Genomic DNA, 20,704 nt, shown 5'->3' on the forward strand with positions numbered 1-20,704 from the left:
GGTTCAGCTCTCAGGGAGTTTTATACACATCTAAAGTGTTGAATCAGGTATGTGAGAGCAGTCAACACACTAAATCATTGCCTCAACAAGGTTAGTGCATGTAGTTTGAATCAGTAAAGAGAAATATATGACCTATTCTAAACTATTTTATTGTTTGGGGTTACTATTCAGCTATTGGAAAATATCTGTGACTAAAGAGCCCCACGAGACCAAGGAAGCCAGGTAGTAATTTTGGATAAGATCCTGCACATCTTAACTGGAGTGAACCAAAAGATCTGGTGCAGTGTGAACTGCAAGACTGTTTCATTATTAAATTGAATAATGATGAAAACACAAAGCTCATGGTTTGTTAAACAGGGCACATAAACCCCAAAATGCTAACATCAGTAATGAAACAAAAAACTACAGATGGTTGATTCTCTTTATGTGGATGAAAGATGGTAACTGGTACTGCATTAGTCAGATTAGTGTATTCATTTTGATTAAAGTATTCCTTTTTGAATAGGTGGTGTTGCTCTGCAGCTGGTTGTTCGCAATAGGCTCTCTAAGCAACCCAGCCCACAAGCAATGCTTTTACTGTGTTCATATTCCAATCTGCAGTGTCTGGTTGAAAAGATCAAATGAACATGTTGGTTTTAATGTATTTCCAGTGGCCCTTGAGGCATTTATCCAAAAAGATACCATCAAACAGACCTTGTATAAAATTAAATAAAACTTATCAACATGAATATTTCTTTGATTATATATATTTTTTTATTAGCTTGAGCCAAGACAACACTTTCAAAACTAGAAAAGATTATAAAGATGGCTAAATTATGTTTATATGGGTGGGGATGAAAGAAATGCCATTTAATAGCATGTGATTTTCTAGTTAATTAGGAATTGTGAGAGGACATCATGTGTATGGAGGACTAAAATTAACTAGGACATTATATAACCCATGAGCCTTCTAGGTCAAAAATTCCTTTCCTGAAATATGAAACACAGAAGAAGAAAACAAACAAAAACAAAAACAAAAAACCCCACATCAGAATGACTCACATTATAAGTCAGCACTGTCTGGTACTGGAGCAGTTTGGTGAACAACTATAGACAGATGCCATTTGGTCTTTTGATCTGAGGGCTCACAATAGCCCTCTGCTTGGTTTCCATGGGCACATCATTAATGTACCACCCCAGCTGGTGTGGACTGTTTGAAGTGGCAGCCTCACAGCATCTTTAAAATAATTGTTCCTCTAGTTACCTAGCATGGGGAAAGGAGGCAGGGGTTAGGTTGGTGGGTGGATGGAGGACAGAGAGCAGATAAATTGTGATCATGCGCTTACAGCCCTATATTTTGCTTAGGGTTCTTTGGCACCAAAATCACAACATGCAGCATTTTTAAAGCCTGACCTCATTGACATATGGGCACTTCCTATCAGTTGTCTAACATTCCAAGGGCTGTTTTACTTTTTGCCACTTGGCCGTCTTAAGATGCATAACCATGATTTTTAACTTATTTTAAGTTGTACATAAAACAGGAAGCAATTGCAATAGGATTGCTTAAGGTGAAATGTAGCTGTCCCCATGACCAAGTGAAAATTCTACTTAGTATGTCAACACTTTTTTTTTTTTTAAAGACTCAAGAGATTAACCAACATCCTGTATCTCAAGCATACAGGGCATTTGTGGCAGCACTAATGATTTAATTTGCATTGCAGAGCTGTAATTTGCATTGTGTGTTAATTTTATTTAACCTGCTGTGCATCAGCAAGGCCCTCAAGCTTTGTGGTGAGGATTCCCTTGGGAGGCTCTACAAATGCTTCTAAATGGGTCACGGCAGCACTGCAACCATTACATATGTGAACTTCCTCAATACTTCCTTATAAACATAGATGAGTATAAATATAGTTTAGCTCAAGTCACATGAAGACAAGTGTCCTTGGCTGAAGATAATTACTGTGGTGGGTTGTTTAGAATTCCCACATGGCCCATTGAGACATTATGGTAGATTTACTCATGACTCTCATTACAACTGCCAGTAGAAGACATCATGCACTTCATCCTGGAATTTACTAACGCTGTTTACGAAGTGATTGTAGGGTAAATGTGACCATACTTTTAGAAATGGTCAAACACTTCAAACCAATGCACTCTAAAAATGAGAATTTGACAGTTGCCAAACTATCACTTAGCACCCAGTGCATCTTTAGTAGAATACATATGGAAATGTAAATGTCAGATTTAAATCTTAGTAAAGCATAACCTGATGCCTAAATGCTGTCAGTATGGGCCATGTTTCCTAGACAGAGATTTAGGGTTTGAATGAAGCTCAACATGGGGATCATCCACTGAAAAATATTTTGTCCAAGACCCAGTTGGCACCGTTAAAAGTTTTGGTTTAAATTTTATCAAACTTCAGTCATATCCTCTACCTGACGTTAAGAATATATCAAGTAATATGCCCAAACTTTACAACTTAACATGCTTCTCTAGAAGAGATCCAACCTGAAATAATGTGCCATTATGACGTATGGAGACAGCCAAAGCATATTACAGGTTATGAATGTGCCATTTGGAGGATCTGCATCCATGCCAACCTACCCCCTTAACATCCATGGTACACACTGCATGAGACTGGAATTTATATTCCTTCTTCAGTAATGTCCCAGCCCTGAAAATGAGCATCAGGCATATATGACAAACCAGGATTCTTGGGTTGAAGAGCTAACTTGGGGTTACCTTGACATGCTGTCACTAAGAAAACTCACTCTTGCAACTCTAAGGGCTAGCCTGTAAGACTATTCCACAGCTAACCAGCTCAGGAGCAAGTTACATTGTGATTTTAAAAAGTGACCAAGAGATCCGTTTAATGAAAACTTAGATGAAAAATTATTTCAGCAGTAAGATGCCAGCTTTTTCCTGATAATTGAAAATTATTCCACCTGATTTTTTTTTCTTAATAGAACAAACCACTCACATCACCCCTAGGTGAACTTACGTGTACCATTTGCAGTGGAGCTCATCTTCATTGCTCTGAAGGATGGAAGCGCACACACTCATTTTATTAGCAGGCAAAACCAAACCACCCGAGTTACCCTGGCTAGTCGAGGTATGCCTTCGTGACGTGATCTAGCTCAGCCCAGTATTCTGGTTCGATAAATCCATCTTTCAAGAAATCCTGGCCAGGTTGCTTCACGGCAGATGGCTCAAAAAAAAAAGAGGGGGTAGCAATTCATTTTGTTTTAAATAAATTCATAACTGTCGGTTGCATAGGGATTGTTTTTACAGAAATTGAGCTTTTACACTAGTAATTTTGTATAAACATTTTTATTTACTCTAAACACTCACATGAACAAAAACACCATATTAACACAAAGAGTGATGCAGCAACAAACTAATCCACCTTTCCGTTTTGATTCAGAGGCCTTTCTTTTTTGCACAACATATTTAGTTGGCCAAGGCAGCACAATGCTATCATACTGTCTATTACATGCTGTCTACACTGCCTGCACCAGGAATGAAAGTTCTAGAGACACTAATTCAAAATCAAGGAAGTATAAAAGTATCATTTTACAGCAGCTGAAATACTGACATTTAAGTAATTGTCTTACATCATTAAACCATGGAAGAGTTTAAAGAAGGCCAGTCTGAAAGAATGAAAAAAAGAGCAAGTTATGTTCATAACTTCGTACGTGGAATACAATTTCATTATGCTGCATATGGATCAATTCTCAGTGCCTTTTCCTGCACGTACAAAGTACAAACTCCGTATCTCCAAAATGTCATCTTCTGCAGACCAGAATGGCCACATTACTGTAGTTTGTTTTCCCTGCTCAGACATGCCTGATTAGTCTCATCAGGTAATTACCAAGCCCATCACGAATCTAAGCAGGCCAGAGCAAGGAGGGGGACGGGGGAAAATGGAACCATGTAGACCTGCAGCCCTCTGGAAGGAGAGTCTGTGCCCTGATTTAGCTTCAACGGGGCAATGGCGACACTACCTCTTTCAGAAGGAAATAAAGACAAATTAAGAGCCAAGAGAGTGCTTTGTTAGACGAGTGTCACTGGACTGAATGGCACAAGACATTGAATTCTCTTTAAATCCAGGTGAGAATTAATGTGAAATGGATGAGGGTTGGGCAGGGGTGGTGAGGAGTGACTGCAAGGACCTCATCAAATCTCTTTCCTTTGCGGCAAAACGTCGAGGCTTATGGAGAAAACTTTTTGGCTTGTGCTCGGACTCTTTTTTCATATTCCACTCTGTTTTGGCTGTAACAAAAACAAAAACTGTGTAGACATGTGACTTAAAGAAATCCACTACATCTGGATGTAGCAGACATAATACAAGCAACCACTCCAAATGGAAAATCATCTCTGAAGACAATCAAATCTTTACTTACAAAAACTGCATCTTAGAACGTAGTCTGCTAGTCAGCTTGAAATGTTTAAAAAAAAAAAAAAAAATCAAATTTTTTTGGGCACTCAAATAGTGAGCATGACCCAGGCTTCCTGTTCACCAGGGGCTGGGCATTAGATGGGCTTACCAGTAAATTGTATATGCCTCAGCTTGTGCTGGGTCCTGAATGTTCGGCTCATTTAGGAGTTCTTGAATTCCTAACAAGATCTAAAAAACAAGCCCAAGATGATAAGCACAGCAGGAAACTGAACCACACACCTTCTGTGAGACCATACTGCCCTCTTCAGGATGCAGTCTACAAGAGCAGTTAAATGCACTTATAATCCCTCCATTGAAGGAAAAATAATTTTCCTTCAAAAGTACTGGAATGATTAAGGCAAATTGTGCTGTACACCAAAGCATGTGAAAACAAGGACAAACAAAATGAGGCAAGAATACAAACTCATTTTTTGCTATGCATGTTGTGTTCTGGAACTGTACGGCCTTTGGACACATTACAATAACTGAACACAAGCGACGGCCTAAATAAATTAAACAAATAAAAGCCATATGAATAGTAATAATAAGCTCCATATGCCTCACGTTCAATACCTACAACAAAGCCAGCGACCCAGTAACAAACACCTACACCCACAGTCTTCCCTCAGGGCATTTTGGCAAGTGTCTTCTCCAGCCATTTTTAGTTCTTGTCTGTGATCCCTTGTTTACTCTAGTCTACTTTCAGGAAGCGAAAGTGATGTCTTCTTTAATGCAAATTGAGACTTAACTTGCGAACTGAAAAACAGCCACCTTTTTTCTTTTGGTTGCCTTGGCAGCCAAAATGCCACCAGTAATTATGAGAGCCATTCTAAAGGCCAAGCATGCCTTAGCCATGATACTACTACAGATCACTTCCAGATGTCTTGATCGTTACATAAAAATTGCCTAGTATGATAGGAAGGGTTATGCCCATAAAAATAGGTTTGAGAAGCTTGTACATTTATTACTTTAATCAGATGTACTTTAATACTGTAATCAGATCATGGAGCTGTCCACTTCACCTGACCTAGTGGTTGTTAACCAAGTGTTTTCTAGATACTCCAAATTGTACATTTTTGTATGCTCTGTTCTGTAGTTATTTTGAAGCCATTTATCCTCATCACCCTCACCTGAATCACTTACCTTTAGAGCTCTCACAGGTCAGCTTAAGCACACCAACTTAACACCCAACCAAAATATAGCTCTTATAAATGGGGCTTCTACACTTTAGCAATTACTGTGTGCAGTGGTTAGGCAGACCAACAAACACCCTACTACTCAAAAACACCACATTCTGTTTATTTGTAATCTGAACTTTTATTCAAAATTATTTAGTAAGAATAATTTCAGGAAATGTTACTTCTAGAAGATACTGTAGCCTTAAAGGGGCAGTGTGTTTGTATAAAATGTAAAAAACCATGTATCTATTTGATATATTTGCTTTCTTCAACAGTCAGCAAAGTCAATATAACAGCTAATAGTGCAGTATGTGCAAATAAACTGGAAGTTACTTGCTTACTTGCTTGATTGTAATAGCGGGCCTCCAGTCTTTGTCCTCCTCTAAAATTGACAGGCACACTGTGCCAGATGGGTATACGTTGGGATGAAACAGGGGAGGTTCAAATTTACCTGCGGAAAGCAACAGCTTTTTTAAAAAAAAAAGAAAAAAAAAGAAAAAGGATGAGAATTGCTTGATGCTTAGAACATGATATTGAATACACATCATCAGAACATCAAACCATAGCTCACACTTTGGAGGGGAGGAAGGGTAGTCATCCTTAAAGAGCATCCGCAGTTTAAACAAGCCTCCCTCCCAAGGAGTCTGGAGGGAAGATATTTGGAAGACACAGACAATTCTAAACAACAATTTAGATAATTACTTCATTAAAGGATTCAAAATCAGAACTACAACCAAAACGCAAACATATTCAGCAAAAGAGAGTTTTTGTTTTTTTTAATGGAAAAATAAATCTCCCTCATGTGAGCACAAGTAGGCCAACATGTATAGGCAATGCTGAGCACCAAGCTACTCTCCCTCTCTAGCCGAGATTCTCACCCCCTTCTTTCCAGGAATAGCACACTCCCAATTCATCAAGTTCATGGTTCCATCTGGGTTTTTGGTTGGAACAGCTACGAAGCCCTGCAAAAGAGAATATGCCTTAATGCCAAATGTTCTTCAAAGTTTTAGATAATCCTGACAAAGGCAAAAAAAAGACAAATCAAGATTTATAAGAAAACAAAAAAAACAAAACACCATGTTCCTTTGTCTTGCTCAGAAGTTGTAAAAAATAATTACAGTGATCCTGTAAATACATTTCATAAAATATCTTTACAAATGAGATGTACTTAAAGTTAACTGCATTGAGTTTTTCTTGAAGCCTAACTTTAAAAATGAACCTCCATCAGCTGTTCACAAAGTATAAAAAGAGATGTGCACTACAGTGGAAATAGCGTGGGTGGGGTATTACTATTTCAAGGGTACAAACAGTGGACTGCATACTTTGGGACATAACCACTTGTCTTTAAGCATATATTTGAAATTAGAACTACAGGGGCCTTACAACTTTATTTGCTTCAGTTTGAAAAGAAGTTCAGAGGTATGTTGCATTTCTTAAATATTGCTCTTGGCATATGTACCAATGGTCGATAATTTACACTGCTTTAAAACCTTGCTTAAATCATTTTGGGCATAAGTCAAAATACCTCAATTTAAGTCACAATGAAGTACAAAATGTGTGTTGAGCATGTTCTCTCTTGCACGTACCCCACTTAAACTTGATGTAAGCAAACTTTAAAAGCAGGCTACTTTAGTTATCAAAGGATTGACATGCAACCACTATGCAAAACGGTGACTGCTAGAAATCACAGCACAAGTAAGGCTGACTGTACAGAGAACAGAAATATTTGAGTGAGCATTTAAGGTCATCTTGTGCTCACAGATGTTGGATCTTTGTAGCAAGCTGACAGGGTAGCACTGCTCAAAGCATGTATTAATGGAATTTGGTTTACATGAACACATTTACTTACCCCGTTAATGTGTGACATGAACGCAATAAAACAGAACAGCATGTTTTGGTTGATAAAACAGCAGTGATGAGAACAGCTTGAAGCCAGGGTAAAAATTACCTTCCTGAAATTTATAATTAAATTAATTTATGTACAAATGAGATCCATTTGTAATTACATTTGGTAGATGTTTGATACTATGTGGACCATGCATGCCCACCTGAACTTTAATTTACAGACCTTAAAATCACAAGATGAATTGCAATAAATTAGTGAATGTCAATATAGGTCTATCAAAAAAACAACAACAATTTGGACATTAATCTTTCAATTTGTAATACCCTAATCTTATTTATATATGGGATTCCAGGGTGTAACTGCAGTGTACTGTTAAAGTTGTAGAGACTGCAGCAAAGTACAAGGTTTCCAGAGAAACAGGATGTTTTGGACAGAGAACCTTCATCAGCTGTGCAAGCAAAGTGCTTCTGACATTCTAGAAGGTTCGTTTATATTAGGAAACATCTTTAAATTACAACATTAATTCCATGGGGTTCTAAAGCGCAGTGTGTAGATAAGTTATTTTTGTTTGAGTTTTCCAACTTCACTGCTGCCATAATGCATGAACCGCTGATGAACGACATCTGCATGGAACTGTATTGTTACTCTGGAAATATGTACTTCACTGCAATTTTTACTACCTCTACATCAAACACACACACCCCCCACCACCTTTTAACAATAGTCCTCAAATTGTCTAAATACTGTTATTCGCAGACAGTCCATCATGCCATAACAGTATCTCGAATACACATACGCAGGTGCCTTTCTTACAAGGAAACTGCATTTGAGAGATGTGTAATGCTAATCGGCATAATACCACCTCGTACTTACAAATGGATGATCTTTCCGCCATGCCTTCCGTTCCTGCGCGAGACGACTTAACGCTATACCAGACATGACTCGTGGCGCCTTAAAATGATGGACGTAAACCTGGAAAAACATACAGGCGTGAGTGATGCAAGAGACGTTATCCAAATACCTCGTAGCTTGCCTTTTCATAGGGTGGTTGGGGTACTGCAAAATCAGAATACGCGCACTATTTTAACGTCTAGGTACTTTAGCCAAGTAGTTAACTAGGTGGTGGTACCAAATCTAACACCAAGACGCCCACACTTTTCTAATGCCTCGTCACATCCCGACTATAAATATTACCAAACTTTTAAAATTGCTGCAATTGCTCCCATATAAAAAGCTTATTAACTTGTCAAATAATGTTGAGTCCTTTAGCTTTAAACCTATATATGCTACCTAGGTTAACTTAGCATAGCTAGTTAGCTAACCTAGCTAATATTTCCAAGTGGCTGAAAATCATCCGGCGCAAAATCACTGCCAAAGTGCTTTACTACGCACGCCTTGTTATTTCGACATAAACTGATTGATATATTGTTGTACTCTGTAACGTTAACCTGAAAGTGTCCAAATGACAGATTTTTAAAGCAGAGTCAGTGACATTAAGCTAACACAAACAAGCAGCTAGCAAGCTAATAAAGATGCACAAGTATGATTAGCTACAGCTAGCTTAGCTAGCTAAAGGGATTGCAAACCAAACGAAAACACCGCAAACTATCAAAGACCACATCTCGGATAACCAATTAACTGATTATAGTTTTAGACTCTTTTACACACTTACCTATGTTCAGATAAAATACTCTGTAGTTCTTTGTGCTAGAAAACAACTAGCTAATGTTTGGGTAACCTAAATCAGACTCGAAACAATTTATAGCTAGCTAACTAGATAGTGAAGTTTCCCTCCTGTAAAACAGAATAACCAGGACCTTTGAGGAGGGATCCAACTGCCTGAGCAAAAGCTTCATCAATTAGGCTGGGTCTCCCCGTGGATTGGATAACATTAGGTATCCTTAGATAACAGCTGATAGAAATAAGCAGTAAAACACTTCGCGGAGAAAAAAAAAAAAAGAAAAGAAAAAAAAGAAAAGAAAAAAAAGAAAGAAAAAGCTAATAAACATAACTAGCCTGACATCTTTAGTCCAAGAGATCACGAGACTGGAAAAATAGTGTTGCGGGGAAAGTTCAATCGTTGAAATAGTCATTCATGTATTCATAATGTAAAAGTATCCCGGTGATTGTTTGAAATTATATAGAACTGTTTTGTCTGTCCGGCGATATACTGGACAACTATTTAACGACAGGCTAGATCAGTTTAACACACACACACTCACTCACACTCTCTCTCTCTCTCTCTCTCTCTCATATATATATATATATATATATATATATATATATATATATATATATATATATATATATATATATATATATATATATATATATATATATGCGCACGCGCGCACATACTTTTGTATCAGTGTTTCAAACTTTAATAAATAATAATAGAAGTGTGTTTTGAGAATACCTATGATGGTATATAGCCTATTAACATGTTACCTGTTAATGATGATACGGCATTTTTTTCAGGACCTAGCGCAGACATAAATAAATAAATAAATCAACAGGAGGCGGTGCTTACGTTTATTGCAGATTACCACAAAACCACTTCCTTCGTGACACGGTGTCCCAAATGTCATCTGTGAATGACTGAACATGTAGATCAACAGGACTGTAGCAATATTTCATTAAATGCTACATATTTATAAAGTCATGTTTAAGGTGATTAATTTACTGAGGACTCAAAGTCTCAACGTCTTTTTCTGGCATTTGGATATTTATGGAACAAACATTCTGGGCCTATTTAGGTAAGACAATAATAATTAGTTACTTCTTAGTTACTTCTTGACTAATTCTTGACTAATTCTAAAGACTTGTTTGTCCTTGTTTCTTGTTTGTCCTTTAACCTTGTTTCTTGTTTGTCCTTTTTCAGAAATGAAATAAGTAGAAGTGAAAACATAATAAAGGGGAATTAAATTTCTCATTAACTACAGGGCTCATGATTTTCTGCCTTTTCCAATTGTTTTCCAATTTCTGAATGTATCTTGTTTTCCAATTGTTATTCTGACAAATCAGTTACATTCTGTGGATCTGTTTAGAACAGTCACACTGATGAAGAATAATTGGTTTAATTTTTTTTTTTTTAATTACAGATTTCACGTTTCTGCTGTGTAATAACCAGCTGAACTGACCTGCACATTGCGTTTGCCTTCTTCATAATGGCTGCTGTGCACCAAACTCTTTTTCTTCTTTTGTGCTGTGGACTCGTTCAGTGCTGTAAGTCTGAATTCCTCCACCTTTCATCAGTGAACTGCATGCACATGGGTTTGTATCTGCATAGAATGTATTGTCTGTTAAACTCAAGAGTGACTGGGCTGAAGCATGGCCAGGGTGACCTGTGCTGACCCTCTTCCTTTTGCAGGTGGTGGAGAATGCAGAGTAAGCTGCACCACTGACTACAGGTCAATGTTGAACTGTTCCATTTCTGCCTCAGATGGACCATTGTCTTGTGATGTAGAAGCAGAGTGCAGGTATCAGTTCACTAAAGACTTTTTTGTCCTTAGCAAGTAAACTATTTTCGCTTGCTTTTTTTCTAGTTTATCAAGGACCCTTTGTTATTTTATACAACTCTAAAATACCTTTCATCTATAATCCAAATGTGACAAGGTGTTACTTTATTTGTCTTATTTGGCTGAGATGCTTTTGTCATTGTCATAATTTTGCAGAAGTGAGTTTGATTCTGTCAATGGGAGATGTGCTATCCGACCACCACATCAGTGGTGTACAATACAACCAGACAACTTCTCCATCATAATTGAAATGGATACAAACTGCACACTAAAAGTAAAACAGTTAAAGCAGCAAACTGAGTTGGAAGAGCATACGCTAAGCCATGTGATTCTGTATCACATCAGTATGTATTTATAGCTAATTGTTCTTTATTTCCCATGATTCATTTATCATTTTCCTCAAATCAGTTTTTTGTTTATCTAATTCTTCATTCATTTTTTTATTTTATTTTTTGTTTTGTTTTGTTTTTAAAGTTAAGCCATGGCCGCCAATCAATCTAACTCTTACAAAAAATGATCAGGCTTTTAACATTTCCTGGGATACGGTCTATACTGATGATGACATCAGTTTGCTGCAAGATGATTTGATGTACAGGGTGCGTTTAAGGCCAAAGGATAACCTGGATGAGGTAAAGTAGACCACTTTGGTTTTAACTGAATATTTAAAACATAGTCAAATGGGGGGATGGCATTGTTTATTATACATTTTCTGGTTAACCATACACTCCTGGACATGCAAAGTAATCTTTCACCTGAAAAAATGACACACAGAAATACTACATGGAGTATAACATCCATGAGGACTGCAGGCACCAGGAAATTCAGTGTGAGTCGCTCTTGTCGGGGAGAGTGTATGTTGCTGAAGTTCAGGCCTCTGTGAACCCTGCGAGGATCCCGAACAGTGGGAAGGAATGGAGTGAGTGGAGCTCCAGCATTGAATGGACCTGCCCCTGCCCTGGTAAAGCAAAGAGCACACTCGAACACACTCAGTCTCTTTTTCACTTACTGTATGCAGTTTTTTTGTAGGTGCAAATTGTTACTTCTCCCAGAAAACCTAAAACACCACAAACTAGTTACTCAGAAAAAAAGGTTTTGAATTCTAGAAGCATGCTGTTTCAATTTCAGTTCAAAAAAGTTTCAGGCTGTGAGAGTTACTTATACTTTTAGCTTGCTGAAGGTCAGTACTGTCAATTTTGGAATAGACCTTTGTTTATGGAGAGTTGTTTGGCCTGTCAGTGATATGTTTTTCTAATTTTTCTTAATGGATTCCAATACAGTTAGTTGAAGTAAATTTCAAAGTGGATCAAAGTAGAAGCAAAATTCTTTTCTCCCAAAATTATATTTTATATACTTTGTATATATATATATATATATAATTATTTGTATATATAAATTATTTGGATTATTTCAGACATAATTTTGCTTCAAGAAATCAGAACACCTCTTTTAGCTTTTTAATTTGCAATTATTATTTTTATTTACAATGGTCACAAAAAACCATGCTCAGAATGTTTTTGACTTTTGACATCATTTTTAAGATGAGTTCGTAAAATCTGATATTAACTGTTCTCTCATTCTTACAGATGCTGATTTCATGGGGCCAAAGCGATACTTTTTGGTGCTTTTGTCAGTGGTCCCACTTATGCTTTTGTTCTTTGGGAAACTGTAAGTATATTTTTTGAAACACATACCGTAGGAACAGATTCATTAATATGCAGATGAACATTTTATTTATTAATGGATGTATAATAATGCCTGATATCTAATAGTTTTTTAAATAAAAATACTGCAAAAGTCTCAAAACAAATATTTCTTTTACATTTTAAAAAAGAGAGAAGTCTTTTTTTTTGTTTTTTTTTTGTTTTTTTTTTGTTTTTTTTGCTTGTTTTTTTAAATTATTATTATTCACCCCTCAAATACAACTACAGTCTTTTGGTTGATATGGCATGAGGTTAATTTTTGAATTAATCCACTCACAGCCTGTCACTGAATCAAATATTAATCATGTCATTATCCCTCTGTTCTCTACATTATATGGCTCATTGGTCTTAACCTTTTATTAGTGGTCATTTTAGATTATGGAGGATTAGAAGGTTTGGCTGATTTTGAACACTGATAGTGCCTCCACCTTTTCCAGTAATTGACATCACGTCTTTTACCGTACATGCATCGATCTCTCACATCGCCCACATTCACCAAAAACCACAACGGCAGCAAAGTACATACTGCAGCCTTGCCTCGGTTCAAACGAGGCAAGAAAGCAGAGGAAGTCAGAGCTGCATTACTGCTGGTGCAACAGACGCATCACCCTTTCTCTGCACTCAGCTCTCTCTGTATCAACACTGGCCTGGTTTTCAGGTTCAGTGACATAAATCTCCTGTTTATTCTCCAGCTACCCACATGTCGCATATTCTTGCGCTGCTCCTGAGGTGGCACTACACTAAGCTTTGGAGGAATTTTAGGGCAAGCCTAAAATAACACGATGGGCTTCTTTCTTGTGTTCCCTCATTTACAGGAGGTGGCATATTAAGCTGTACATGTGTCAGTACATCCCAAATCCGCAAAATTTCTTCAAACCTCTCTACCACACATATCAAGGAGACTTTAAGGTAAGATAAGAGAGGGCAGCCGTGGTATGGCGATGTTTTCAGTCTATCCATCACTGCTGGGTGGCTTTCTCGTTTTCCCAGTAGCCTCCACGTCCCCCACCCCACCCTGTGCTTCAACACCAAATGTTCTTAAGAGTCGATGTGTCAGAGGGATTTTCATGTGTCAAATATAGCAAAACCCTTCTCATCACAGTCAAGAAGAGACCATGGCATTTTCACAAATGAGTCAGTCTCCAGGGGCTTCAAAAGGCACTATGAGGGCTGCATGGTTAACATCTGGGTGGACTTACATGTGCAAAATGAAAGTAGCAGTTCTCCCCTCAGATGGAAAGTACTATGAGCTCAAACCTAAACTCAGATTAGGTGGGTAGATATATATAGATGTTTTCTTCTCAAAGGGAAATTTTATGAAGATTCCACTCCATCAGACAAAGCAAAGTAATCTCTCAGCCCTGAGATCTTCGTCACAGAAGCCAGAAAACTGAGTTTTTTATCCTTTAGTGGTAAATAACATTGGTCTGTGGCTGAGGATGATGGGAGAGTTTTTGTATCTTAGAAGTGAAGTAATAAGTAACCATGACAGGGTTCTACTGTCTCACCAATCTCACTGAGCTGCTGCTGCTTTCTTCAGCATGAAATGATTCCAAAGGAAGTGGTGATGACTGTCAGCTGGCACAAGTCCAAAATTATATAAGTATGTGATCTTCACAGACACCACATGCCCAGTAGAGGACAGTGGTGCATAAATAACAGGTAGCAGAAGACAGAAGACATCATGTAAAACAAGATTAAAATAAAGGAAAAAAATAAACAGAATTTTTTTTTTTTTTGGAAAACAACAAGTCCTAGAGGTTCTGGTTGAGGTTACTCATAGATATGACACTTATATAACAATAATGGCAATGCCATGATCTGTTTAATTTTCATATGATTATTTTTAATCTCTGATCTCTACTTGCATTTTTTCTACTGCTTATTTTTGTATTGAGTCATAGACTTTACCCTTATGAGTCAAGAATTTGACATTTAAGGCCTTTTCCCTGATATAACCCATGATTTCATCTTAAGGGTAAACCTGTTTGCCCCTTTTGCTGCCTTGACTTCTATCAACTTCAGGACTGTCATAATATTAAATTTTTGCTGCTTGTGGTTCTGCAGTGGCATTTTGGGGTTTTCTTCAGGCTGTTGCTATAAATGTCTTGCTCTGTACACAAAGATAGGCCTTTTTATAAGCTTTGCAGCAACTTCCTCTTTGGCAAATTTAATTGCCAGTGTCCATGTTTCTTGTTTCTGTTTTTCATAATTCTTTTTGTTTTATGTAATGGTTAAAATATGCTCATTTTTCCATCAGGTGTTCCTTTTCTATATTATTATTTTTACCAGCTACATTGTAAAAACTGATCCTAGATAAGCATGGGTATGCTAAGCCTTATAATATATATAGGCTACTGTGAGCAGTCAAAGTCTAAAACGGCTCCCCTTTGCTGTTGCAGAAATGGGTTGGGCCAGTCCTTACTTTCAACACCATGGACATCCTGGAGAAGAGTGTGCCCCTGCAGGTGCTGAGTGAGAAGCCACTAGCAGCTCTGCCATGTCAGAGGGAGCTTCTGCAGGAGCATGGTGGTGGTGGTGATGGTGGTGGTAGGAGTGGGAGTGGCATGGGAGACTGGAGCACACGCAGCCTGGTCAACCCTATGTCCAAGCGCTACTTCCTCGGAAGCAGCAGCCTTCTTACCACACGATCTGGGGGCCACATCTCCATGGATACCGTGACCGTTTCAGACTGGACTGGAGGCAGTAGGAACGGGCCACAGCTCGAAGACCAGCCTGGCCTCGAAGGGGCCAATCAGAGGGCAGATGGATTTGCAGATGATGACAAAGTCCCAGGGCTAGATGGACAGAGGGGCCCCAGGGGGCAGGGCTTTGAAGAGTGGCAGCTCCAAGCCACTGACATGGAGAACATTGAAGAAAGCTCCCTCGACTCGTACAGTTCTAACGAGCAATATGACGATGGCTACCCGCAAGTGGGCCTGGACTTGGACACCATCGACAGTGGCTTCCTGGAATCAGACTGCTCGAGCCCACTGAGCTCTGAATGTGATGGAGGCGAACAATTGGAAGCCGCTTTACTGAGTGGTGGTGTGGGTGCTCATTCAAACTATGTCAAACAGTGGGTGGCCTTTATTCCATCATCAGGAGACAGAAGCAACTCTGGGCAGCAGAGTCTGTGATTCAGTGAGGGACTACTTTTACTATGAACTCTTTTTCTCTTTGTACACTGATTGCCCATCATGCAGGGGGTTGAAACTTGCAGTACCAGAATCACTAGAAATGTTTCACTCTGGATGGTTACAGGCATAAAGACTTACCTAGAGCTTAGTTTACACTGACAGCCTGGACTATGGGAACAATAGACTGGTGATTCTCTGGTTGCTGAAGTAAAATCTGAGGAAGTGAGTCGACTGTGTTTGTGACAACAAAATCTGATTTGGTATCGCTGAGCTTTCAGAACTGTATGTTTTTGGGGTTTTTTTCAGCATTTGTGGTGGAGGGACATGAAAGATGAACAGAGACAAGCCTTGAGAGTATTTCCCACAGATCTGTGTTTATCAAGTTCTGGTGTTGAGAACTGGACTGGCACAGGAGTGATGAGTGTGTTAACTAAGAGAGATAAGCATGTTCAGTTGTTGTTATGAACCCCCAATCTGATAATGCCAGTGTGTTTTCAAATTGATAAGATCTTATGCCTACATGACTAGAATGTCTGAGCTCAGTTATTTTTCTCCACTTTAACATTCTGCAATGTATGCTGCAGATATTGTTATAGCTATGGCACTTTTTACAGCTAAAGCATAACTCAGTTGTGAGACATTGTGGTGCCAAGCTTTGTTTATGAAGAGACAGTCTGCTGAGTTAAGTTTCCCCTAGCACACCTAGGGCTGGAAATTCCCTAATGTTAGTGGTAACCTACGTTGGGCACCCCAGTTTTGCATAATAGATGGTAGTGGCATTCCAGCTAAAACACTTTCCTGCTGCGCACTATTGCAAAAGCATTTTTTCTAACTAGCACCTTTTAGCTAACACAGAACATTTATGTTATCATACCAGGTTTTAAGTTAACCATGACCAGCTCACATACATATAGTATTGCACATAAATGAATGTAGATTATTATTATTATTATTATTATTATTATTATTATTATTATTACAAATAACAGTTGCATTAAACAAAGGACTGTTTGGCTAAATTTAGAGAAGGAAACCCTCCACATAAATCTGGTCTTCCAATCAAGTTTGTCTTGTGATGTAAAAATACATGACAAATACTACACAAATACTATATGCTCTGTAAGCTATTAGGATTAAATATTCCATACTGACTCATCACAGTATGACTATTAAGAGTTCGGAAACTAGTCATAGCTCAGAGACCAATCTTTGGCATGCTTGCTTCATTAACTGATCAAAGATGTACAGATAGCAGAGGTTTAGATCAGACAAAACAGGAACTTCCGTATGTATAAACCCATGCTTAAAATGCACCTCTTCTCTTGATAACCTGAGAGAGTTGTGCTGGGCAAGGTAATATGGTGATATTTCTCATGCTTTATTTCGCATCTGTTATGTTTCACTGTGTCATTACTTAGTTGGGCTTACTGCCACACATTCATCTTGATGGCTATATCAAAAACTGTTAACACTGGGCAAAAAGGAATTGTTCTTCACTGCTTACTTTGCTTTGATTTTGCCGTTTCTGGTTTAATCTTGAACTCCATTACTCTGATTGTACATATGCTTGGTATTCATAAAAATGGCTTAATACTGTTTTCTTGCTTATTGTCAATTCCTACGTCTGATTCACACGTGTGGCGTGTTCCCAATTCATTTGTAAGAATGGAAGAATTCTGTGATTACTGCTGCTATCAGTTAGCAAGTGATTGAGAATAGGGGCTCTAAATAATGAAAAGCTTATGGAGACCAGCTCGCACCTATGAATGTTGCCATGTGTGCACACAAGATGGGAAAAGTACTATATATATTTCATTGCAGGTTTAAATATAAAAGGTATGCGCATATGGATTATATGTCTTATGTAAATGTTCATTGTATTTAAAGAGGTGGGCCTCAGCACTCTGGTTGGAAGTAAATTTTGTCGGCAAATACATCGTGTGAAAATGATTCTACAATTTGGAGTCCTCTGTACATTTCTAACCATTACACAACGCTCTAAAGCCAACTCATCAGGTGATATGCCTTTCATATTTGAATATTGTAGTTCAGAGGTATCAGATTTCAGTTCTAATCCAAATGTATTGTGTAGTGTTGTTTTTATAGAGTTTGACATACAATTTGGCTAAACAAAGACTTAATAATGCTTTGACTTGAATTAGGGGTTGTGGGTATAGTCTGAAAAATCAGCAGACTTAATTAATGAAGGACTGGAGTCTGACACCCCTGTTCAAGTTATTAACAAATATATACACCATGTCCATTTCTTTATACACATAAGTAACCTACCAAAAGAGACATGCCTGAGAATATGTAAGGTCTTGTGTTCTTGAGTTGTGGTTATCATATAACAGACAACTTTCTCTGTTTAATGTTTCAGTTCAGGACAGTGGGCTCACATGTAAGACCAATTACTGGTTGACCATTGATTGTTTTTTAAACTCCTCTGTCATTTCCCATGGCACCGAAAATGATTCAAACTGGCTGGAATTTCAGTTAAAACAAAAAGCAACAAGTAAACCAAAGTAATCAGTGAAAATTAATATACCTCATAAATTACATTTTGTATTTCTTTATTAACCTTGTTTAAAAAATATAGACTAACAGATCCTTCTCCCACTTACAGGGAAATCTTTAACTGTTCACTTTTAATTGGAAAGGATCATTACACTTGTAATTTCACAGCCAAAATTAAAATTCAGTCTGTATTCATGGTTACGAATGTTTTTGATATACATCTATGTTCTCTGGAGAACGGCCATAAGAAGTCTAGAATATTGGATTCTGCTTATTCCCCAGCAAAACACAGTGAGTTTCCATTGAAATATGTATTCTGTATCAAGCAATTCATAATCTGTCATTCTGTAAAAATGGTAATCAAACAATATATAGTTTTTGCTGACTTTTGATTACCTTTTGATATGTACACAGAAAATATAGACTATATTCTGATTATATTCTAAATATTGAAGATAATTGTTTTACTGGCATTTGACTTTTTTCACAGTCAAACCAATAACACCATATAATATGACAATGCAATATGCAGCCAAACAATACACCTTCCGATGGATAAGTGGATATGAGAACCACACATATGCTGAAATCTTACCCTTTCAATACATTTTATCATACCACAAAGAGGGATATCCTGACACAGTAAGTTGCATGTGAGACTCATCTCCTGATATTTTCATCTCCTGATATTAAGTTCTGCACAGTCCTGCAGGAATTAAGTACATTGCTACCATTCTTTGCAGGCATTAAGGTTGAATACAAGAACTCAAACAATGTTCAACATTCCAGAAGATGAACTTGAGCCAGGTACTGAATACATTGCAAAGGTATGCAGTGAAGTCATTCCCAGTAGTTCATATGATGGGACAAAGAGTCTGTGGAGCTATCCAGTCAAGTGGAGCACCTTACACACAGGAATATATGGTTAGTGTGATATTAGGAGATTTGTGATTCAATTGAGCTAACATTTTAGTTATGTGCATTAAAATTCAATAAGGGACTTGTCTTTGGAATGTTATTTCATGCCTTCTTTGTTCTCAACATTGTTTAATGTAATTTCCCATGAGTCGATAGAAGGATATTTTACAAGTGGATTCAGATGAAAATTACTGAAAAAACTTGTTAAAGTGTAGAAGATATGTTTGCATAAATCTCAACTCTTTGTAATTCCCATTTTTCTAACAGCAACCCCAGTGTTAAATTCCTGGAGCAAGATCATCATTCCTATCTGTTTGGCTGTGGTACTAACTTTTCTGTTGATATACCCAGTGGCAAGGTAAATATATATGAAGATTCCAGGGAGTAACTGCAGGTGCTGTAGCAAAGATGTAGAGATAGTAAAAATTATAATGTAATAGATGTAATAGACAAGGTGTCATACAAAGAAGTCCAGTTTCAGACAGAGGTCCATCATCAGCTGTGCAAGCAGTCTCTCTCGCTCTCTCTCTCTCTCTCTCTCAATTCAATATATATATATATATATATATATATATATATATATATATATATATATATATATATATATATATATTCGCCAGATGGAATGCCTTTGTCATATATACATATACACGTGTCACGTGTATAGTACTTTGCATATCCCAGGAATGGCCATCATACAGTGTTCCTGGAGCTGTGAGGGTTAAGGACTCAAGGGATAGCTCAGATACTATGGATACTTAAAAACCTAAGATCTATACTAACACCAAAACAACTAGTATTGGGAACCACGACACAATGAGTCCATGCACCAAGCTCAACATTGAAGATCATGGCTAAGATGAACAGACTACCAAGCCATAACCAAGTGAAGTACCTGAAAGACTGCTGGAAGATGTGATTGCAGCACTATGAACAATTACTGCTGTGATCATCACTGAGATCAAACATATATGCCACAGCAACATTGGTACTTGAGACGCTTGGCTACAAGATGAACACCATCTAGGAGAAAGTGAATACCATCCACAGAGAAGGAGGATGGAGGCCAAGATAACAGCAACATGGAGAGAAGTCAGCCAGCTATCAGAAATGATGTGTGGTGAAGGTACCTGAGAAGTACAACAAGCTGTCCATTCTTGAGGCCTTGGAGACTGCCAAGCAAAGAGTAACAGCTCTGGGTGTTTGCCTGAAGAGGATAGACAGGAGAATAAACAGGATGCCCACCCATGACCCATACAAAGTGTATGCTCCTTGGCAGGATAATAGCATAAGAACAAACCCACCAAAGCTGGAGATTGAACAATACTGGAAATACATATAGGAGAAGGAGGCATCAAACAACAAACAATGCCTAGTGGTTTGAGAACCAGAGAGCAGACCACAACAACCTCCCTGAACAGAATCCGGTAACCATCACGCTAGCAGATATCCAAGAAATGGTCTTCAATA

At 37.9% G+C, this 20,704-nt stretch overlaps 2 protein-coding genes across 3 annotated transcripts; one reads left to right on the plus strand and one right to left on the minus strand.

The window, feature by feature from the left end:
• Window positions 1-3,290: 3,290 nt before the first annotated feature.
• Window positions 3,291-9,609, minus strand: ube2ia (ubiquitin-conjugating enzyme E2Ia). Of its 2 annotated transcripts, XM_027003820.2 has the most exons (8): window positions 9,114-9,609; window positions 8,315-8,413; window positions 6,474-6,557; window positions 6,167-6,239; window positions 5,937-6,046; window positions 4,527-4,606; window positions 4,383-4,417; window positions 3,291-4,251 (listed from the first exon to the last, which is right to left on the minus strand). In XM_027003820.2, exons 2-7 carry the CDS (start codon window positions 8,378-8,380, stop codon window positions 4,414-4,416), a joined length of 417 nt encoding a protein of 138 aa, XP_026859621.1. In that variant the 5' UTR covers window positions 8,381-8,413; window positions 9,114-9,609; the 3' UTR covers window positions 3,291-4,251; window positions 4,383-4,413. The 2 variants fall into 2 exon arrangements, with proteins under 2 accessions (XP_026859621.1, XP_026859542.1); XM_027003741.2 differs by lacking the exon at window positions 4,383-4,417.
• Window positions 9,610-9,885: 276 nt separating this feature from the next.
• Window positions 9,886-18,224, plus strand: LOC113567475 (interleukin-21 receptor). Its single transcript, XM_027001311.2, has 10 exons — window positions 9,886-10,197; window positions 10,543-10,666; window positions 10,812-10,920; window positions 11,116-11,303; window positions 11,434-11,588; window positions 11,731-11,917; window positions 12,543-12,624; window positions 13,475-13,568; window positions 15,062-17,815; window positions 18,180-18,224. Exons 2-9 carry the CDS (start codon window positions 10,609-10,611, stop codon window positions 15,797-15,799), a joined length of 1,611 nt encoding a protein of 536 aa, XP_026857112.2. The 5' UTR covers window positions 9,886-10,197; window positions 10,543-10,608; the 3' UTR covers window positions 15,800-17,815; window positions 18,180-18,224.
• Window positions 18,225-20,704: the final 2,480 nt, after the last annotated feature.

Source organism: Electrophorus electricus, chromosome 8 (genome assembly GCF_013358815.1).
Source record: "Electrophorus electricus isolate fEleEle1 chromosome 8, fEleEle1.pri, whole genome shotgun sequence".
Taxonomy (NCBI): domain Eukaryota; kingdom Metazoa; phylum Chordata; class Actinopteri; order Gymnotiformes; family Gymnotidae; genus Electrophorus; species Electrophorus electricus.

What these genes read in the sequence shown, in the direction of transcription:
- LOC113567475 (XM_027001311.2), top strand. Translation starts at nt 10,609, where the DNA reads ATGGCTGCTGTGCACCAAACTCTTTTTCTTCTTTTGTGCTGTGGACTC. An exon ending in GATGTAGAAGCAGAGTGCAG is followed by an intron (nt 10,921 to 11,115) that starts GTATCAGTTCAC and finishes ATAATTTTGCAG; the next exon opens with AAGTGAGTTTGATTCTGTCA. An exon ending in TGTGATTCTGTATCACATCA is followed by an intron (nt 11,304 to 11,433) that starts GTATGTATTTAT and finishes TTGTTTTTAAAG; the next exon opens with TTAAGCCATGGCCGCCAATC.
- ube2ia (XM_027003741.2), bottom strand. Translation starts at nt 8,380, where the DNA reads ATGTCTGGTATAGCGTTAAGTCGTCTCGCGCAGGAACGGAAGGCATGG. An exon ending in CCCTTCCTCCCCTCCAAAGT is followed by an intron (nt 6,047 to 6,166) that starts GTGAGCTATGGT and finishes TGCTTTCCGCAG; the next exon opens with GTAAATTTGAACCTCCCCTG. An exon ending in GAGGCATATACAATTTACTG is followed by an intron (nt 4,252 to 4,526) that starts GTAAGCCCATCT and finishes TTTTTGTTACAG; the next exon opens with CCAAAACAGAGTGGAATATG.